This window comes from Marmota flaviventris, chromosome 14 (assembly GCF_047511675.1).
Source record: "Marmota flaviventris isolate mMarFla1 chromosome 14, mMarFla1.hap1, whole genome shotgun sequence".
NCBI lineage: Eukaryota > Metazoa > Chordata > Mammalia > Rodentia > Sciuridae > Marmota > Marmota flaviventris.
The window spans coordinates 30,836,042-30,850,626 of record NC_092511.1 but is presented as its reverse complement, the minus strand read 5'-3'; the positions used below and the strand labels follow the sequence as shown (position 1 = coordinate 30,850,626).

The 14,585-nt window shown below is 33.2% G+C and overlaps 1 protein-coding gene across 6 annotated transcripts in view; it reads left to right on the top strand.

Annotated features, from left to right (window-relative positions):
* The window catches only part of Map4k3 (mitogen-activated protein kinase kinase kinase kinase 3), a 188,025-nt gene that overhangs the window by 158,094 nt on the left and 15,346 nt on the right, over positions 1 to 14,585 (top strand). For all 6 annotated transcript variants that reach the window (XR_011704329.1, XM_071601519.1, XM_071601518.1 and 3 more), the window contains 6 exons: positions 2,426 to 2,510; positions 3,782 to 3,861; positions 7,475 to 7,535; positions 7,618 to 7,735; positions 9,451 to 9,509; positions 11,170 to 11,273. Coding sequence is in view for 5 of the 6 variants with exons in the window: in XM_071601519.1 (XP_071457620.1) it covers positions 2,426 to 2,510; positions 3,782 to 3,861; positions 7,475 to 7,535; positions 7,618 to 7,735; positions 9,451 to 9,509; positions 11,170 to 11,273 (507 nt within the window). In the remaining variant the exon portion in view is untranslated. The remainder of the gene's footprint in view (positions 1 to 2,425; positions 2,511 to 3,781; positions 3,862 to 7,474; positions 7,536 to 7,617; positions 7,736 to 9,450; positions 9,510 to 11,169; positions 11,274 to 14,585) is intronic.

The window sequence follows — 14,585 nt, the reverse complement described above, 5'->3', positions numbered from 1 at the left end:
TTAAATTAGAAGACATATTGGAGCAGCATCTGACCTAAGTCCTTGATCTTGCCCATGAGTAAAATGACATTAAAGATCCTGGTCATTAAGATTACAAAACACCCAACCCTATTTAGATGTCCCTAGAATTTAGATGTCTGACATCGCCTAGGTTGGGTTTTGTTTATTTTTGGTTTTAGTTAGACCAGGTTGTCCATTTTTCCTCATATTTTAAAATTGTTTTTAATAAGGAAATTTTTTAATATTTATAGTATATAACATGATATTTTAATATTTGTATACATTGTGGAATGGCTAAGTCAAGCTGTTTTACATATGTGTTATATGTTATTTTTTGGAGTGAGTATTCAAAAATCTACACTTAATAAAATTTTCAAGTAAATTGTTGTTAACTGTAGTCACCATGATTACAATAGATCTCTTAAACAAAACTTCAAGTCTTTTGACTAAGATCTCCCCAGTCCTCTCCTCTCCCCCTCAGCCTCTGAGAACCATCATTCTGCTTTCTGCTTCTATGAGTTTAACTTTTTTTCTATCTAGATATTCTATCTAGATATAAGGAAGTTAATGCAGTACTTGTCCTTCTCTAGCCTGTTTCACTTAGCAGTCTTCCAGGTTCACATATCATAAATAGTAAGATTTTCTTTTTTTAAGTCCAAATAGAATTCCATGTTGGATATGCACTACATTTTCTTTACCCATCCATCTGTTAATAGACACTGAGGTTGATTCTTTATCTTGGCTGTCATGAATAGTACCACAATAAACAAAAGGAAGCAGATGTCTTTTCAACATTACTGATCTCATGTAATGGGAGTGCTGAATAATATGATCATGCTTCCTTTATAGTATTAAAATTATATTAAGTCAGTGTATAAGTTTAGATTAGTATGGAGAGAGCTATATTTCCATCACTAAAAATCTATAATCTAAAACCTCATGTAATTTAGCTGTCCTTAGTTCTAGTTTTTTTACCTCCCACCTCTACTTTTACATATGATACTTAAATTTTAAATATTTAAAATTATAATTTGAATACTAATTTATAAATTAAAATATAATTTTTAAATAACATTTATATTACCTAGCATATATATATACTTATAACAAAGAAATATAATAGGCAAACTTACCATTTGGCCATAAGATAAAGCTCTTACTTCAGGTGTGTAATTTGACAGGGAAAAGCTGGTAACAGTGGAATGACAGATAAGATCCAACTATACAAATTAACTTAAGGTTGGGACCAATTGTTTGGTCCTGACTTGCCACTTGGATTTCTAGAGGTTAGCAGTACCTTAACATACACATTTTGTTAGTCTTCTTAAAAGGTATTAATTTGATTTTCTTAAATGATACAGTTTCAGCCCTACATCATTGGTCACTGGCCACCTGATGATATTGCCAACCCAAGTCGTTCTTTTTGGTACTTAAATCTTTAAAAATATTGATTGATGCATTTCTGTCATTAAAAAGGAAATGTTAAGGTTTTTGTCATGATTATTTTATGTTAATGATATCAGAGTGTTCTGAGCATGTTGCCTCCACATTTGATAAGGTGCTACAAAGTGCTGTTATGTTAATTTAGAACAGACTGGCAAATACAGAAGTTTCCTCTGGCCAGATATTTTTGTACTAATTTTTCTTCAAATAGTTGGTTATAAATGCAAACCTTATGTATTTAATCAAAATGATAATTTCAAAACTTAACATTTTGCCCTTTGAGAATATAATGTACAATTCAAGTGTAATTATATTTATTTGAAAGATTTTTAAGTGGACTTGATAAATTAATAAGAAAATCAAAGAATAAAACTTTCTAGTGAATCTTACCAAGGGAAATAATCAGATTGTTCTTTTTTTTTTTTTCAAAGACAAAAGAGTCTATATGTTTTTGAGTTTGAAGCACCACATGCATGAATTTCAAATCAACTACACCTCTTTTATAATATGAAATGTAATGATTGATACCAGTTTTATCATGAAACCAAATGAGACATTTTTATATCTTTATGGAAATTATGGTTTTCTTCTTACCAGAGAATATTGTAATGTTTTTGATATGGAACATGTCAATGATATTCTTATAAGCAAATTATTAGGCAGAATTGTTCACTATTATTGCTTTGTTCACTTGAAAAGAGACAATAAAATATGAGTGAATTTTTCTTTTCCTCTCAAGTAAATTCATTGTTGCATCTAGAAACTTTGTGCTACCAAAAAATTTATAATAATAGCCTAGAAAAAAATAATATTCTGTAAAAAGTTAGGCTGATGACTGATTCAACACATTTTATTTCTGTAAGTTTGAAGGTCGTAGTAATTTCAGAATGTTCTCCCATATTAAAATAAATGATTGCATTTTACATGTTGTATTAAGGACATTTGTTTGTCACTGTCTCATAGAAGTTATTTGTTTTTCCAGATGGGTGCATGTTTTTCAAAGGTTTTTAATGGGTGTCCCTTGAAAATTCACTGTGCAACATCCTGGATAAACCCAGATACACGAGGTAGTACCGTGAGTTTTTATCTAATTTTTTTCAACTGGGACTATGAAAGCATTTGATTTAATTCATTTTCTAAATATTTTTCTGAAAAATATTTGGTTATAATTTTTTAATTTTAAGATACATAAGTTTGTTCATACTGTTGTCAGTGTTTGGGTGGCACATAAAATTAAAATTTCACCAGAGTCGCTGTATCAATGTAATAATATATTCTACACCGCTTGGATTTCCTTCAGAAAAGTTTCTTTTGCGGCACAAAACAGTCATTTTTTAGTTTAGTTTATTTTTTAGACAGTCATTTACTGAAGGAATTTAGCTATGAGAACCCAGGGGCTAGTGACCACTTTAGAGGATCTGACTGTAAAAGGGGTCATAATCAGAATAGTTGTTTTTAGGAAGTAAGCAAGGACTCTGTTCCCCTGCCGTATCTGTATCTTAGTACCTGTCTATGCAAGATACACATAGAAACATATGAACCTTTTTGCATGTATATGTATAAAAACACATATGTGTTCTAAAAGTTCAAGGTCGGTACTTTTATTTCGTGGATACACAAACTGACTCCAAAAGATTTGTTGTTTCACAAAGTCAGTTGGTAGAGCTTCAGTTTAAACCCACTTCTTTCTGTCTGACCCCACATTTCATAGTATTAAATTTGCCAGTTCTAGTCCTAAGTGCTAGGCAGTTTAGGAATTCTCTTGACATTCTAAATTGCTCTCAAAATACTTCAGTTTGGTCTGAAGAAGCTCTTGACCTGATCTTTTATCTTATCTTAAGAACAGATCCTGTAGGGCCAAGGCCAGGCTTCTGCTATCTTCCAGGAGATATTGAGTTCCTTAGTAGGAACCCAGGTTTTAGTTAACATTTTTTTATAGATACCAATCAGATTCTGTTTTTTTTATGTTAATGCTTATCATACCTGGAAAAATAATATTCTGTAAAAATGTTTTTTATCTGTTCTCTCTGTTCCTGGTTTACATTCTGAAGTCATTTGCACATGTTCCTGTTTTCAGGGGGTTTTAGGAAAAGTAGCTGCAGACTCAAGTCAGTGGTACCTTCTGATGAGTGAAAGTCTAGCTGGCCACTCCCAAATACCCTCCTTATATTTATATGTAACTCAATTCAATAGTCTAGAGTGCCTCACCTCTTCTTTGCATTAAAATTCAAAGTATTTACAGTAATTTTTTGTTATATTAACACATACTTAACTGAAAGTTAAACTGTATAAAAGTATCTTATTGAAATCAGTTAGTGAAGTACTTTTGTTATTACAGATCAATATTTGATATTTGGTGCCGAAGAAGGGATTTATACCCTTAATCTTAATGAACTTCATGAGACATCAATGGAGCAGGTATGTTATTTGGTACATCTTCCCCTCTCCCCAAGTTATTGTAAGTAGACTATAAATAAGTTTCACTTTTATGCTTTGGTGCCTCTTTTATTCATAACACCTTCACAGAACATGTTCTGTTTCAGATACTTAAGACAGAGTCACTGGACTAGTCCTTACATTTGAGAAGCTCGTGATATACCAGGGAAAACAGACATAAATCAATAAGTAGAACACTCAGATTATATGTCACACTGAGAACAAACACAGAGTGTAGTCCAAAAGAGATAGGTGGCCTACACTCTGTACTTCCTGGGAGAGGAAGAAAAAGGGGTGTTTGAGGTGGACCTTAAATGATAATGCATAGAAATTTGTCAGCCAAACAGAAAGAAGACAAATATGTCAGCATTGAGTTGTGAAATAACATGGCAAGTGTGAGAAACAGTGACTGGACAATTGGGAGCACAGAAGAGTGACAGTAGTTGGAGCTAGGTAGGGGGACAGATGCCAAACCTCAGAGCTTTGTGTGCCACACTGATGATCAGGTCTGTTTTAGAAATATGTGTTTGCTGTATGGTAGGATATGAAACTAGAGACTAGGTCAAAGGTAAAGGAGTGAAGTTTGGTGTGGAGATAAAGAGGGCAGAGAATAATATGGGGTTTGGAATAATTGTATGGGGGCCATTGTTCATTGTTAGAATGAGTTGGGATAGCTTTTGGCATTTAGCACCCAGAAGCTTGCAAAAATCATAATGATGATATTACCAATAACTATAAAATTTTTTTACTGTGTGACAGCCTCAGATTTTATTTGCTTGACATATATTATCTAACCCCTATAGAATCTCTGAGAGAACCCATTACAGTTCTTAATTCACAGATGAGAAAAACTAAGTTTCAGAAAGGATTAAACTTGCCAGGCATCCCATAGCTACTAAGTGGCCGCACTGGGGAACTAACCCAGGCAGGGTGGCCTCAGAGTCCATGTCCTTAACTTCACCATACTGCCTCTCCCAGCCCATAGCCTTTGTAGAGAAAGATGAAAGAGCTAGAATTGGCCAAATTGAATGATGAGTTCAATATGGAGGCTTAGGAGAGGACTCAGTTAACTCCAGGTTTCCAACTTGAGTGACTGGGTGCATGACAGTGTCATTTTCAGGGGAGAGGCTGATTTTAGAAGAACAACAGTGTAATCAATTTGGTTATGTCATTTTGAGGGCTTGTGGGATGTGTAACTAATTTTCCTTTATCGATAAATATCTCCTTTACAAATAAAACAGAGAGAGATCTGTAAATTATAATTTCTTCATTACAAAGCATTTCCATCTTTTGTCACATTTTTTTTAAAGCAAATTTTCTAAAAGGGTCCTAAACTATATGATGTACTGTGAATCTTTTAATCTGGAATTGTTATACAATGAACTTGTTAAAAAGTACATAAGAACCATGGGAAAGAGAAGAAATGGATTCTGTTATTTGTAGTAATTAGTAGATAAGTAATTCAAAGGTGGTAATATTGTTATTGACTATAAAGTGATAATCAAAATTATTGGTAACATGTAGAACATTTATCACCTAATTTAAGACACCCAGATGAAAGCACACATCAATCCTATCCAGCCCCAGTCTACAATAACTTCTTTTCTTAATTGCTTTAGCATTTGAAATTTTCTGAGCTAAACATTGCCCTTCAAGGTGAGACTTTTTTTTCCTTTCAGGGGACGCCTTTGAGAGTAGAGAATGAGAATATGTAAAATCCTGAGTTTTTTCATCTTATTGTGAAATTGATTATTAGGTTGACTTTCTCTATACTCTGGGGGAAATAAACTGGGTTGTATAAGTCTTCTAGCTTGGGGATGATACTACAAAGTGAGAAAATGAAGCAAAATAGGATCCTGATTTTAAATTTTTTTTTTTTCTGCTTTTACTACTTAAAACTAACATTTCTTGAGTACTCACTGTGTAACAGACACTCTTCTTAGTGTATTACCAGGAATAGCCTTGTGAGATATAGGTGCTCCATTTTACAGATAAAAACACTGAGACACCAGAAACTGAGTAAATTACCCAAGGTCACAGTGTCATGGAGAAAACACATTTATGGATCTAGGCCAAGTCTTGAATCTGCCCTTGATAATTTTTTTATTAAATAGATAGTTCACCCAGAGCTACCTTGCTAAAGGAAGTAGGCATTAAAGAGCTATAAAAAGTTTAGAGTTTTTGAAATTTGGGCTAAAAACAAAAATCCAATATGAAATCTAACACTTGAATAAAACTGTTTATAAAAACCTTTCCATTATTACCTGTGTTGATAATATGAATGAAATTTGTGTCATGTCCTGATGTTTCATATATCCTTGTATTTAATAAGCAAACCAACTTATATTTAGAAACATATAGTCTCATAAAAATCCATAGATTTGATACTAAAGAAATACTTAAGTACGTGTTTGTATGAAAATAAACCCACTTCAACACTGAATTAAATAAAAATCAGCTTCATGCCACTATGGTAAAATATACTGCTCTGTGGTCTGGAGTATGTCATTGCCTCTCCTTTTATTATTGTTTTTCTCTATTAGCTATTCAGGGTCATAAAGTAATATCCTTAGAGGCCTTGATACATTTCATTATTCTTCTCTTAATTCCTGTTCCCTGTCCTCTTCCCAGTCTTATCTTGGAATAACCTGTAGGAATTGCCAGAACAAACCTAAGCTATCACGCTTGTTAACTCAGGATGCCTCAATACATATATCAGAGGCTATATAGCCTGTTTTCATCAGAATTGCCAAGACGTTCTTGTTAAAACATATTTCTGGGCCCACCTTCAGAACTTCTGCTTCAGTAGGTGTGGGGTGAAGTCTGAGAACCAGCATTTCTAGCATGTGCCCAACTGATGCTCAGGCTGATGATCCAAAGACCACTTTGAAAATCACTGATATTCACAATGAAATGATTCCATGAGAGTATCTATTTTCTCCCTTTGAAGTGTATTGATTCCTTTTTCTTTGCCCTTAATACAAGCCATTTTCAAGCTTCCAGAGTGCTTCTCTGCTCTTACATATTAGATTTCAGTAAGAAATTCCATATGTGTGCGTGTATGCGTGTGTATGTCCTGTATGATTTATAAGTTTTCATCATATCCCTTCTCCACCTTTTTCCTCTTCCATTCTATTTCCATACTCTGTGTTCCACTACACCCACCATGATCCTTTTTTCTGTATCTCCCAAATATATGCATATGCCTAGGTAAATACATTTTAAGGGGAGTACCCAGAAGAGTTAATTATTCAACACCAGAACCAAAGTGAAGGAATAGCTCATATTTGAAAATGTTTTATTCCCTGCATAGTTTGGGGGCTATAGAGAGCACTCATTCTTTTATGCAGGGAATAAAACATTTTCAAATATGAAATGTTTAGACTGAAATTATATTGCAAATTTTTTGTCCCACGTAAATATTTATGCTGGTATATTATCTTGTTTTAAATACTTATAAAATGAATTTCTATTAAAAGTATTTGACTTTTTAAATAATGAGCCTATCGATAGGACAGCTGACTGGTTAATGTGTACATGTTTACATGGTTATATATATTCTTTGTAAACTTTTTTCTACGTTTTTTTTTATCAGCTATTCCCTCGAAGGTGTACATGGTTGTATGTGATGAACAATTGCTTGCTATCAATATCTGGTAAGTCTTTTAGTTTCTCTACATCTTACAGTTATGTTATAGCTTATTATTAGCTCTTATATTGTATTTATTTCCTTTACAGGTAAAGCTTCTCAGCTTTATTCCCATAATTTACCAGGGCTTTTTGATTATGCAAGACAAATGCAAAAGTTACCTGTTGCTATTCCAGCACACAAACTCCCTGATAGAATACTGCCAAGGTAACTGTATATTTAATTATATTTTCATTATTAGGAGAAATACACTAATAATTCATTGTAGTGTGTACTTATAGGAGAGAAAATAAAAGAGAATTCAGTTGGGATTAATAGAAATTATGTGTAAGGAAAAAATCATAAGATATACATTTTAACAAGGACTTATTTATCATACTGTAGCTGTAAAATTATTCTACTTTCACTTTCCAGTTATATTAAATATTTGTTTCTGAATTTTTTATAAGTATATATATTTTTTTTCAGTTGTAGTTAGACAGAACACCTTTATTTTATTTATTTATTTATTTTTATATCTTTATTTTTATCTGTTTATTATTTTTACGTGATGCTGGGGTCCGAACCCAAGGCTTCATGCATGCAAGGCAAGCTCTGTACCACTGAGCTACAAACCCAGCCCTTACTTATTTATTTTTATGTGTTGCTGAGGATCAAACCCAGAGCCTTGCACATGCTAGGTGAGCGCTCTACTGCTGAGCCACAACCCCAGCCCCTCTCTGAATTTTTAATCTGTCTTTTCTGCAAAGTTAAAACTAATTTATTTCCTATCATTTTACATCACATGTATTGCCTTTGCTTCCCCCACCGCAACATTTTTTTTCTTAGTGCATTATAGCTATACATAATAGTGGAATTTGTTGTTACATATTCGTACATGCACACAATATATAACAATATAATTTGGTCAGTGTCATTCCCCAATGTTTCCCCTTCCCCTACACACTTGCCTTTGCTTTTGATATATTTGTGTTTACATGTACAAAATTAATTTTTTCAATATACAGTTTCTAAACCTAGAATAAAAATAATTTATTGAATAGATGTTTTGATGTCTGAAGATAATTACTTAGAAGTTGAAGGGTTTCAATTTGTACTTTCAGGAATTTTAAATTATGCTATGCTTTTCCTTTTGTTATAATAGTTATTCCTCATTTGTTGACTAAAAGGTTTCTAAGACTAGTATCAAATGAATTTTACACAAACTTTTTAATATAGACACCCTTAACAAGATTTTTGTAAAACAAATGATGTAAAACAAAACCTTAAAGTAACTTAACAATCTGTGTTTCTCAATTGCTAAGTTTATAGTAGAACTAATTCACTACTTGGAGCACAAAATATTTTAAAAATCAAAATCAAATAAAAATATTTGCATGGTTTTCTTTCTCCTTAAAATAGGTTATTTATATAAAATTTAATTGAATATATACATGATTATTTAGAGTTGTTATGAGCTTCCTTTGGTGAACTATAGTAGCTATATATGGAGTTTAAAGTGTTACTCCTTATTTTTACAGGATTTATTATTTTTGCAGTTTTATAGGAAATCCCAAAGTCATATTACTCTATTTTCTAAATACTTTTACAGACTTTTAAAGAACAGTTAAGTCCTTATTCCATTTGAAATTGGTTGGGGGACATGGGAAATGAACCCACAATAGTCTTATTTTTAGTAAATGTTTTGTCAGCACTCGTTTCTTAACTCACTCTTTCTTCATTGATCTTTTTTGTTTCATGATTGGTTAGTTGGTTTGGTTTTTATAGTATTGTGAATTGAACCCAGAGCCTTACACATGCTATGCAAGCATTTTTTTCAATGAGCTACATCTCTAGCCCTCTTCACTGATCTGTAACAGCACATTTATGATATATTAAGTTTGCCTACATGTTATTATATACTCATTTTCATTTACATTCAGGAAATTTGCTGTATCAGCAAAAATCCCTGAAACCAAGTGGTGTCAGAAGTGTTGTGTTGGTAAGTAAAGCGTCCAGTACCATGTAGCTCTCCTGTTTTGCAGAGTGGCTAAGAAATCTTCTTGAGACTCAGTTTTTTAAAGTCCAATATAAAACAGTACTACCCAAGGCATCCTTCCATTCATTGAGCCACATGACTTTAGTATGTGGAAACTTGTGCTTGTCATGTGAAGATTGTAGCTTCCCTGTTCACATACCTCTAGACTAAATTCCTACCCTACCCCCTAACAACTATTTTCCTGTTTACATGCAACAAAAACAAAAAGTGACTTCCTTCCCTTAAGTTACTAATACTATAAAAGAAAAGACAAGCAAGCACATAAGTCACTGCACCACTGAGTATAATGCAGAAAGAACTCTAACATGGGCCAGCTGAAGAAGACGGTCTTTAGGCAAGGCCTCAAAAGAATTTCACTGTGAATGATTGGAGAGGGCCTTTCTTTCTTTTTTTTTTTTTTTTTTGCTTTTGTTTTTGGTTTGTATTTTGTTTTGGCAGCACTGGGGATTGAGCCCAGGGGCACTCTACCATGAACCATATCAGCCCTTTTTATTTTGAGACAGGGGTTCTGCTAAAACTGCTAAGACCTTGAATTTGCAATACTCCTGCTTTAGCCTCCCAAGTCTCTTGAGATTATAGGCATGTACCACTTGTACCTGGCTGCCCTCTTTATAGTTTTTAATTTTTTTATTTCAAATACATTTACTTTATATCTTAAGTAGAAGAAAAATCCAAAATATGAAGAAATTCAGTTTTATTATTTATAAACTTGTACTATAAAATTTGATGAAGCTGAGAATGGGGTCCACACAGCTAATATGGAGGTGGCTGAGGCGTGAGGATCACAAGTTCAAGGCCAACCTGGGAAACTTAGTGAGACCCTATCTCAAATTTTTGAAAAGAAATAAGATTTTTTTTAAAAAACTTTTGATTAATATCTATAATGTTTTCTAGTGACCTTAAGAGTTTAATAGAAAAGGAAGGAATAGTCAGCTGCTTCCTTCCTTCCTTCCTTCCTTCCTTCCTTCCTTCCTTCCTTCCTTCCTTCCTTTCTTCCTTTCCTTCTTCCTTTCTTTTTGTTTCTCCATATGTTTGTATGTATGCATGTATGTATGTACTGGGGATTGAACTCAGGGGCACTTTACCACTGAGCTACATACATTCCCAGTCTTTTTATTTTATTTTGTGCAGTCTGTCCTCGAACTTAGGACCTACCAAGTAGCTAGGATTACAGACATGCACAACTATGCCCAGCAACAAGTGTTTTGTTTTTAGAACCAAAACACCATTGCCTCTGAACATTACTACCAAAAGCACTCTATGAACCACCTGAGTATGTATGTCCTGTCCATTTAACACCTTCCCAAATTAATTTGACCCATCAGAATATTGCCACCTCAGTTAACTTCCCTGCTGCCATAGATCTAAAGTTCTTCCAGATCCCAGCTGTATGACTAGCTATTGCATTTGTACAAACCAAAAAAATCTTGTAAGTCATGAGAGCATTTCTTGCTATTACCTGAAACAGTATTTCTTTTTTGCCCTGTTGTCCAATTAAAATTAAACAAACAACCAGCTTTTGATTTATTTTTACTTTTTGAAACTAATAATATAAGGACTTTATTTTATAAGAGAACTCACGTCTGCTTTTTTGCCTTGACAGTGAGAAATCCTTACACAGGCCATAAATACCTATGCGGGGCACTTCAGACTAGCATTGTTCTATTAGAATGGGTTGAACCAATGCAGAAATTTATGTTAATTAAGGTAAGCATGAAAGTCAACCTAAGACATTCTTAGCTTGAAAGCTTAATTGTTAAACTTTTCTGTTTATTCTCAAATTATTTTAATGATTTTGGATTATGTGACAGGTGGTAAAAACTTGCCAAGTTTTAAGGAACTAGGCTTGATGAAAGTTCTGAAAGACACTATAGTTTGGGTTTGGTAATAGGGAGCTAGAAGTAGAGTATCTTAATGTGCATAGATAGTTTGATGTCAAAACAGGATGCTAAAAGATCAGTAAAATGTTTTGACCTACTCCATCACAGCAGGGAAATAACACTCAGCTTAGTGTTTGACTTGAGAGGATAGGGATGACCTTGATGAGGGGAAAATGATTTGTTTTGGTTACCTAACAAAATTGTTTTAATACCTACTCATTAATTTGCCCAGCTCTTCTCATGGATGTTTTTTGAGTTTTTGCTTGGGGTTTTTTGCTTAAGTTTCCTCTAGATTAATGAATACCATTAAAATGTTTACTGTTACTCAGCTATAACATATTTTGAGGAAAAACTAACTTTTAAAATGTATAAAGTACAGGCTCAATTACAGCAAAGAAATATCAAATGAATTTGTTAAAATTGTTTTCTTTGCTGTTGAGTATGGATTAAATGGTCCTCTTTCATGAGCATTTGATTCTTCAATAGAGTAGGATTCTCCCTAGATTTTTATAATACCAAACTAGAATATTTAGTTTACTTTTTGTTACTTAAAATCTTACAAGTGACTAAGAAATCTATTTTTAGTTTTCACATCAATATTAACCTCAAGCCCGACTGGGGCTAAAGTGATGGATAAAATAGTTTCAAGAAGGTAAAACCTATTGTGTAGTAATTTCACAAATAAATTCACAGAAGCAAAAATTCTTTAAACTAAAAGCTAAGGGGAAATAGCCTTATAAGTTTTCTAATAGCAGAGCTACTGAATACATCCCATTTATGGCAAAAATTGCTTTTCTCAGCTTCTCTTTGTTCTTACGTATTTGGCACATGGACACTTTATCTTAGGTGGAATGGTAAAGTCTACACAGTTTGATTTTTCTGTAGTCCTATCGTCCTTCCTTTTCTTCCTTAGTCTACTAGAGATAAGTTTTTCCTGTGTCTTTCATTCCTAACCTCTTTCAAAATGAAAAGGTTTCATCATATTATATACTGATGGACTGATTAAACCTTAGCTCAAGTGAATTTATATTATCTGATAGGTTAAGGCATTTATCCTCATATAATGAAAGCTCTTTTCTCCGTTAAAGGTATTTTGGATATCAAGAGTATGCAGGAGGGAATATATACTTTGAAGACATTAAAAGCTTAAAAATAACCCATCCATTGTCTTCTCTTTTCCCAACGATGATACCAAGGAGCTTGGCCTGATCTGACTGTGGAGGCCTATGGTGCGAATTCTGAGATAGTGGACTCTCACTGCAGTTCACCTGCAGGTCTCCTTCAAGACTGCTCACATTTCCTCTTTCCTTCAACTCACTGAGCTATGGGGCCTGGCCTGCCTCACTTAATTTTAACTTCACTTTCTGTGCCTCTCTGGCTTTAAGATTTTTATAATGTATATTTTATTATTATATTTGACATTACTTTAACTAGTTTTTATGATGTTTCTATACTGGACTCTTTATCAAGATTTGTTTTAAAAGAAATTTGTGCTTCCTATATTCGTCCTCTTAGTGACATTTCTAACAAATTTTGCTTAATTTAGGCATGTTTTTATCATAAATTAAAGTTAAGAATAAAAGATACACACAGCAAACATTATGTACTTACTATAAACTAGGCATAGTGCTAAGAGGGGGAAAAAAAGAGAGAGAATAAGATGTAAGGTCTGCTGTCAGTCACCAAGAGCACCATGATTTAAACCCTTGAGAAAGAAATCCCCTTCTGTTAGTGATTTATAGACATTGCTTAGCTGTTATTGGAAGCTAAATAGAAGTAGTCAAAATCTGTTGGGCTTTCTTACATGCCAAGAAAAAAATTAAAGACACAAGCATTATTTTCTTTCTGCTGTATTGTTCTTAATCATATTTCAAAGCAAATTATTTCAGTTGTTTTACCTCATTAAATGTATGACAGATATTCAAAGCATGTGCCCCAGGTAATGGGAAAGCTCCTAGAGAGGCGATTTAGGAGTTGGTAGTCACAGGGTGGAAGCAGCTGGCAGCAGGGGAAGAAAGGGCCATACGGAAGAGCAGGTGCACACAGAGCTGCCTATTCCAGCCATCAGGACCGTGTCATGTCTCCCAGCACTCTAAAACTATTAGTTAAGGCAGCCCTGCTTCACATTTTTATTTTCTTCAGAAATTATGAGTTGCCAGGTTAAAAAATAAATCGTATCCAGTAACTTTGTTAAATACTAGTTATAACCATTTAGAAAATATAGCCCATTTATAAGAGAAACAAAAATATAAAATATGTTAGAATGAACTTAATAAAGTATGTGTAAGACCAATTTTTTTTCAATCACCTTTTTTGGGAAGAGCCACCTCATCATTCCCTATGCCACTCCATGTTTTCTAAGTAGTTCCCCCGAAAGGAAACCTAGCAAGTTGTTGCTTTTCTTTCTCTTTATATACATAGATAAGTGTATCCATAAACATTAAAACTAATTTTACCTTATTTTCAACAATATGAAAGTGGAATCAGAAAGTATATATTCATTTATGTCTGGCTTCTTTTGTGTAACATTATATTTATGTAGTTGTTGGATATAGCAATAGATTGTTCATTTTCATTGATCTGTAATTTTCCAGTGTGTGAATATGCCATAATTTTAATCCATTCTACTGTTGATTGGCATTTGGGTTATTTCCCATTTTTGTTTTTCTTAAGTGTTGCTATGAACATATTTTTGCCTATTTTTTGTGCACACATACCCTTTCTCTCTAGAAGATATACTTAGGAGTAATTGTTGCATCATAAAGGATGCATATCTTCAACATTGGTAAATAATGTAATTAACCAGCATGACTGGACCAATCTATTCTCTCACCATCAGTGTATAAGCATTTATTAACTCCTCTATGCTTGTTATTGTCATTCTTTTTAATTTTAGCCATTCTGGTGGGTATATGTAGTGTCTCATTGTGGTTTTATTCCTTGATGATTACTGAAGTTAAGTGTTCTCTATTTTTCTAAATCTCCAAAATGTGAATTTGTTCATTCTCTTTGTAACAATATAAAAATAATTTTGGAGGTATATAAAATTAAAATTAGTTGCATTTAAAGATATTTCATAATTTTTCTTAATACCCTGTATTTCTGTGACAAGAAGCAATCTTTATAGTAGAAAGCTTTT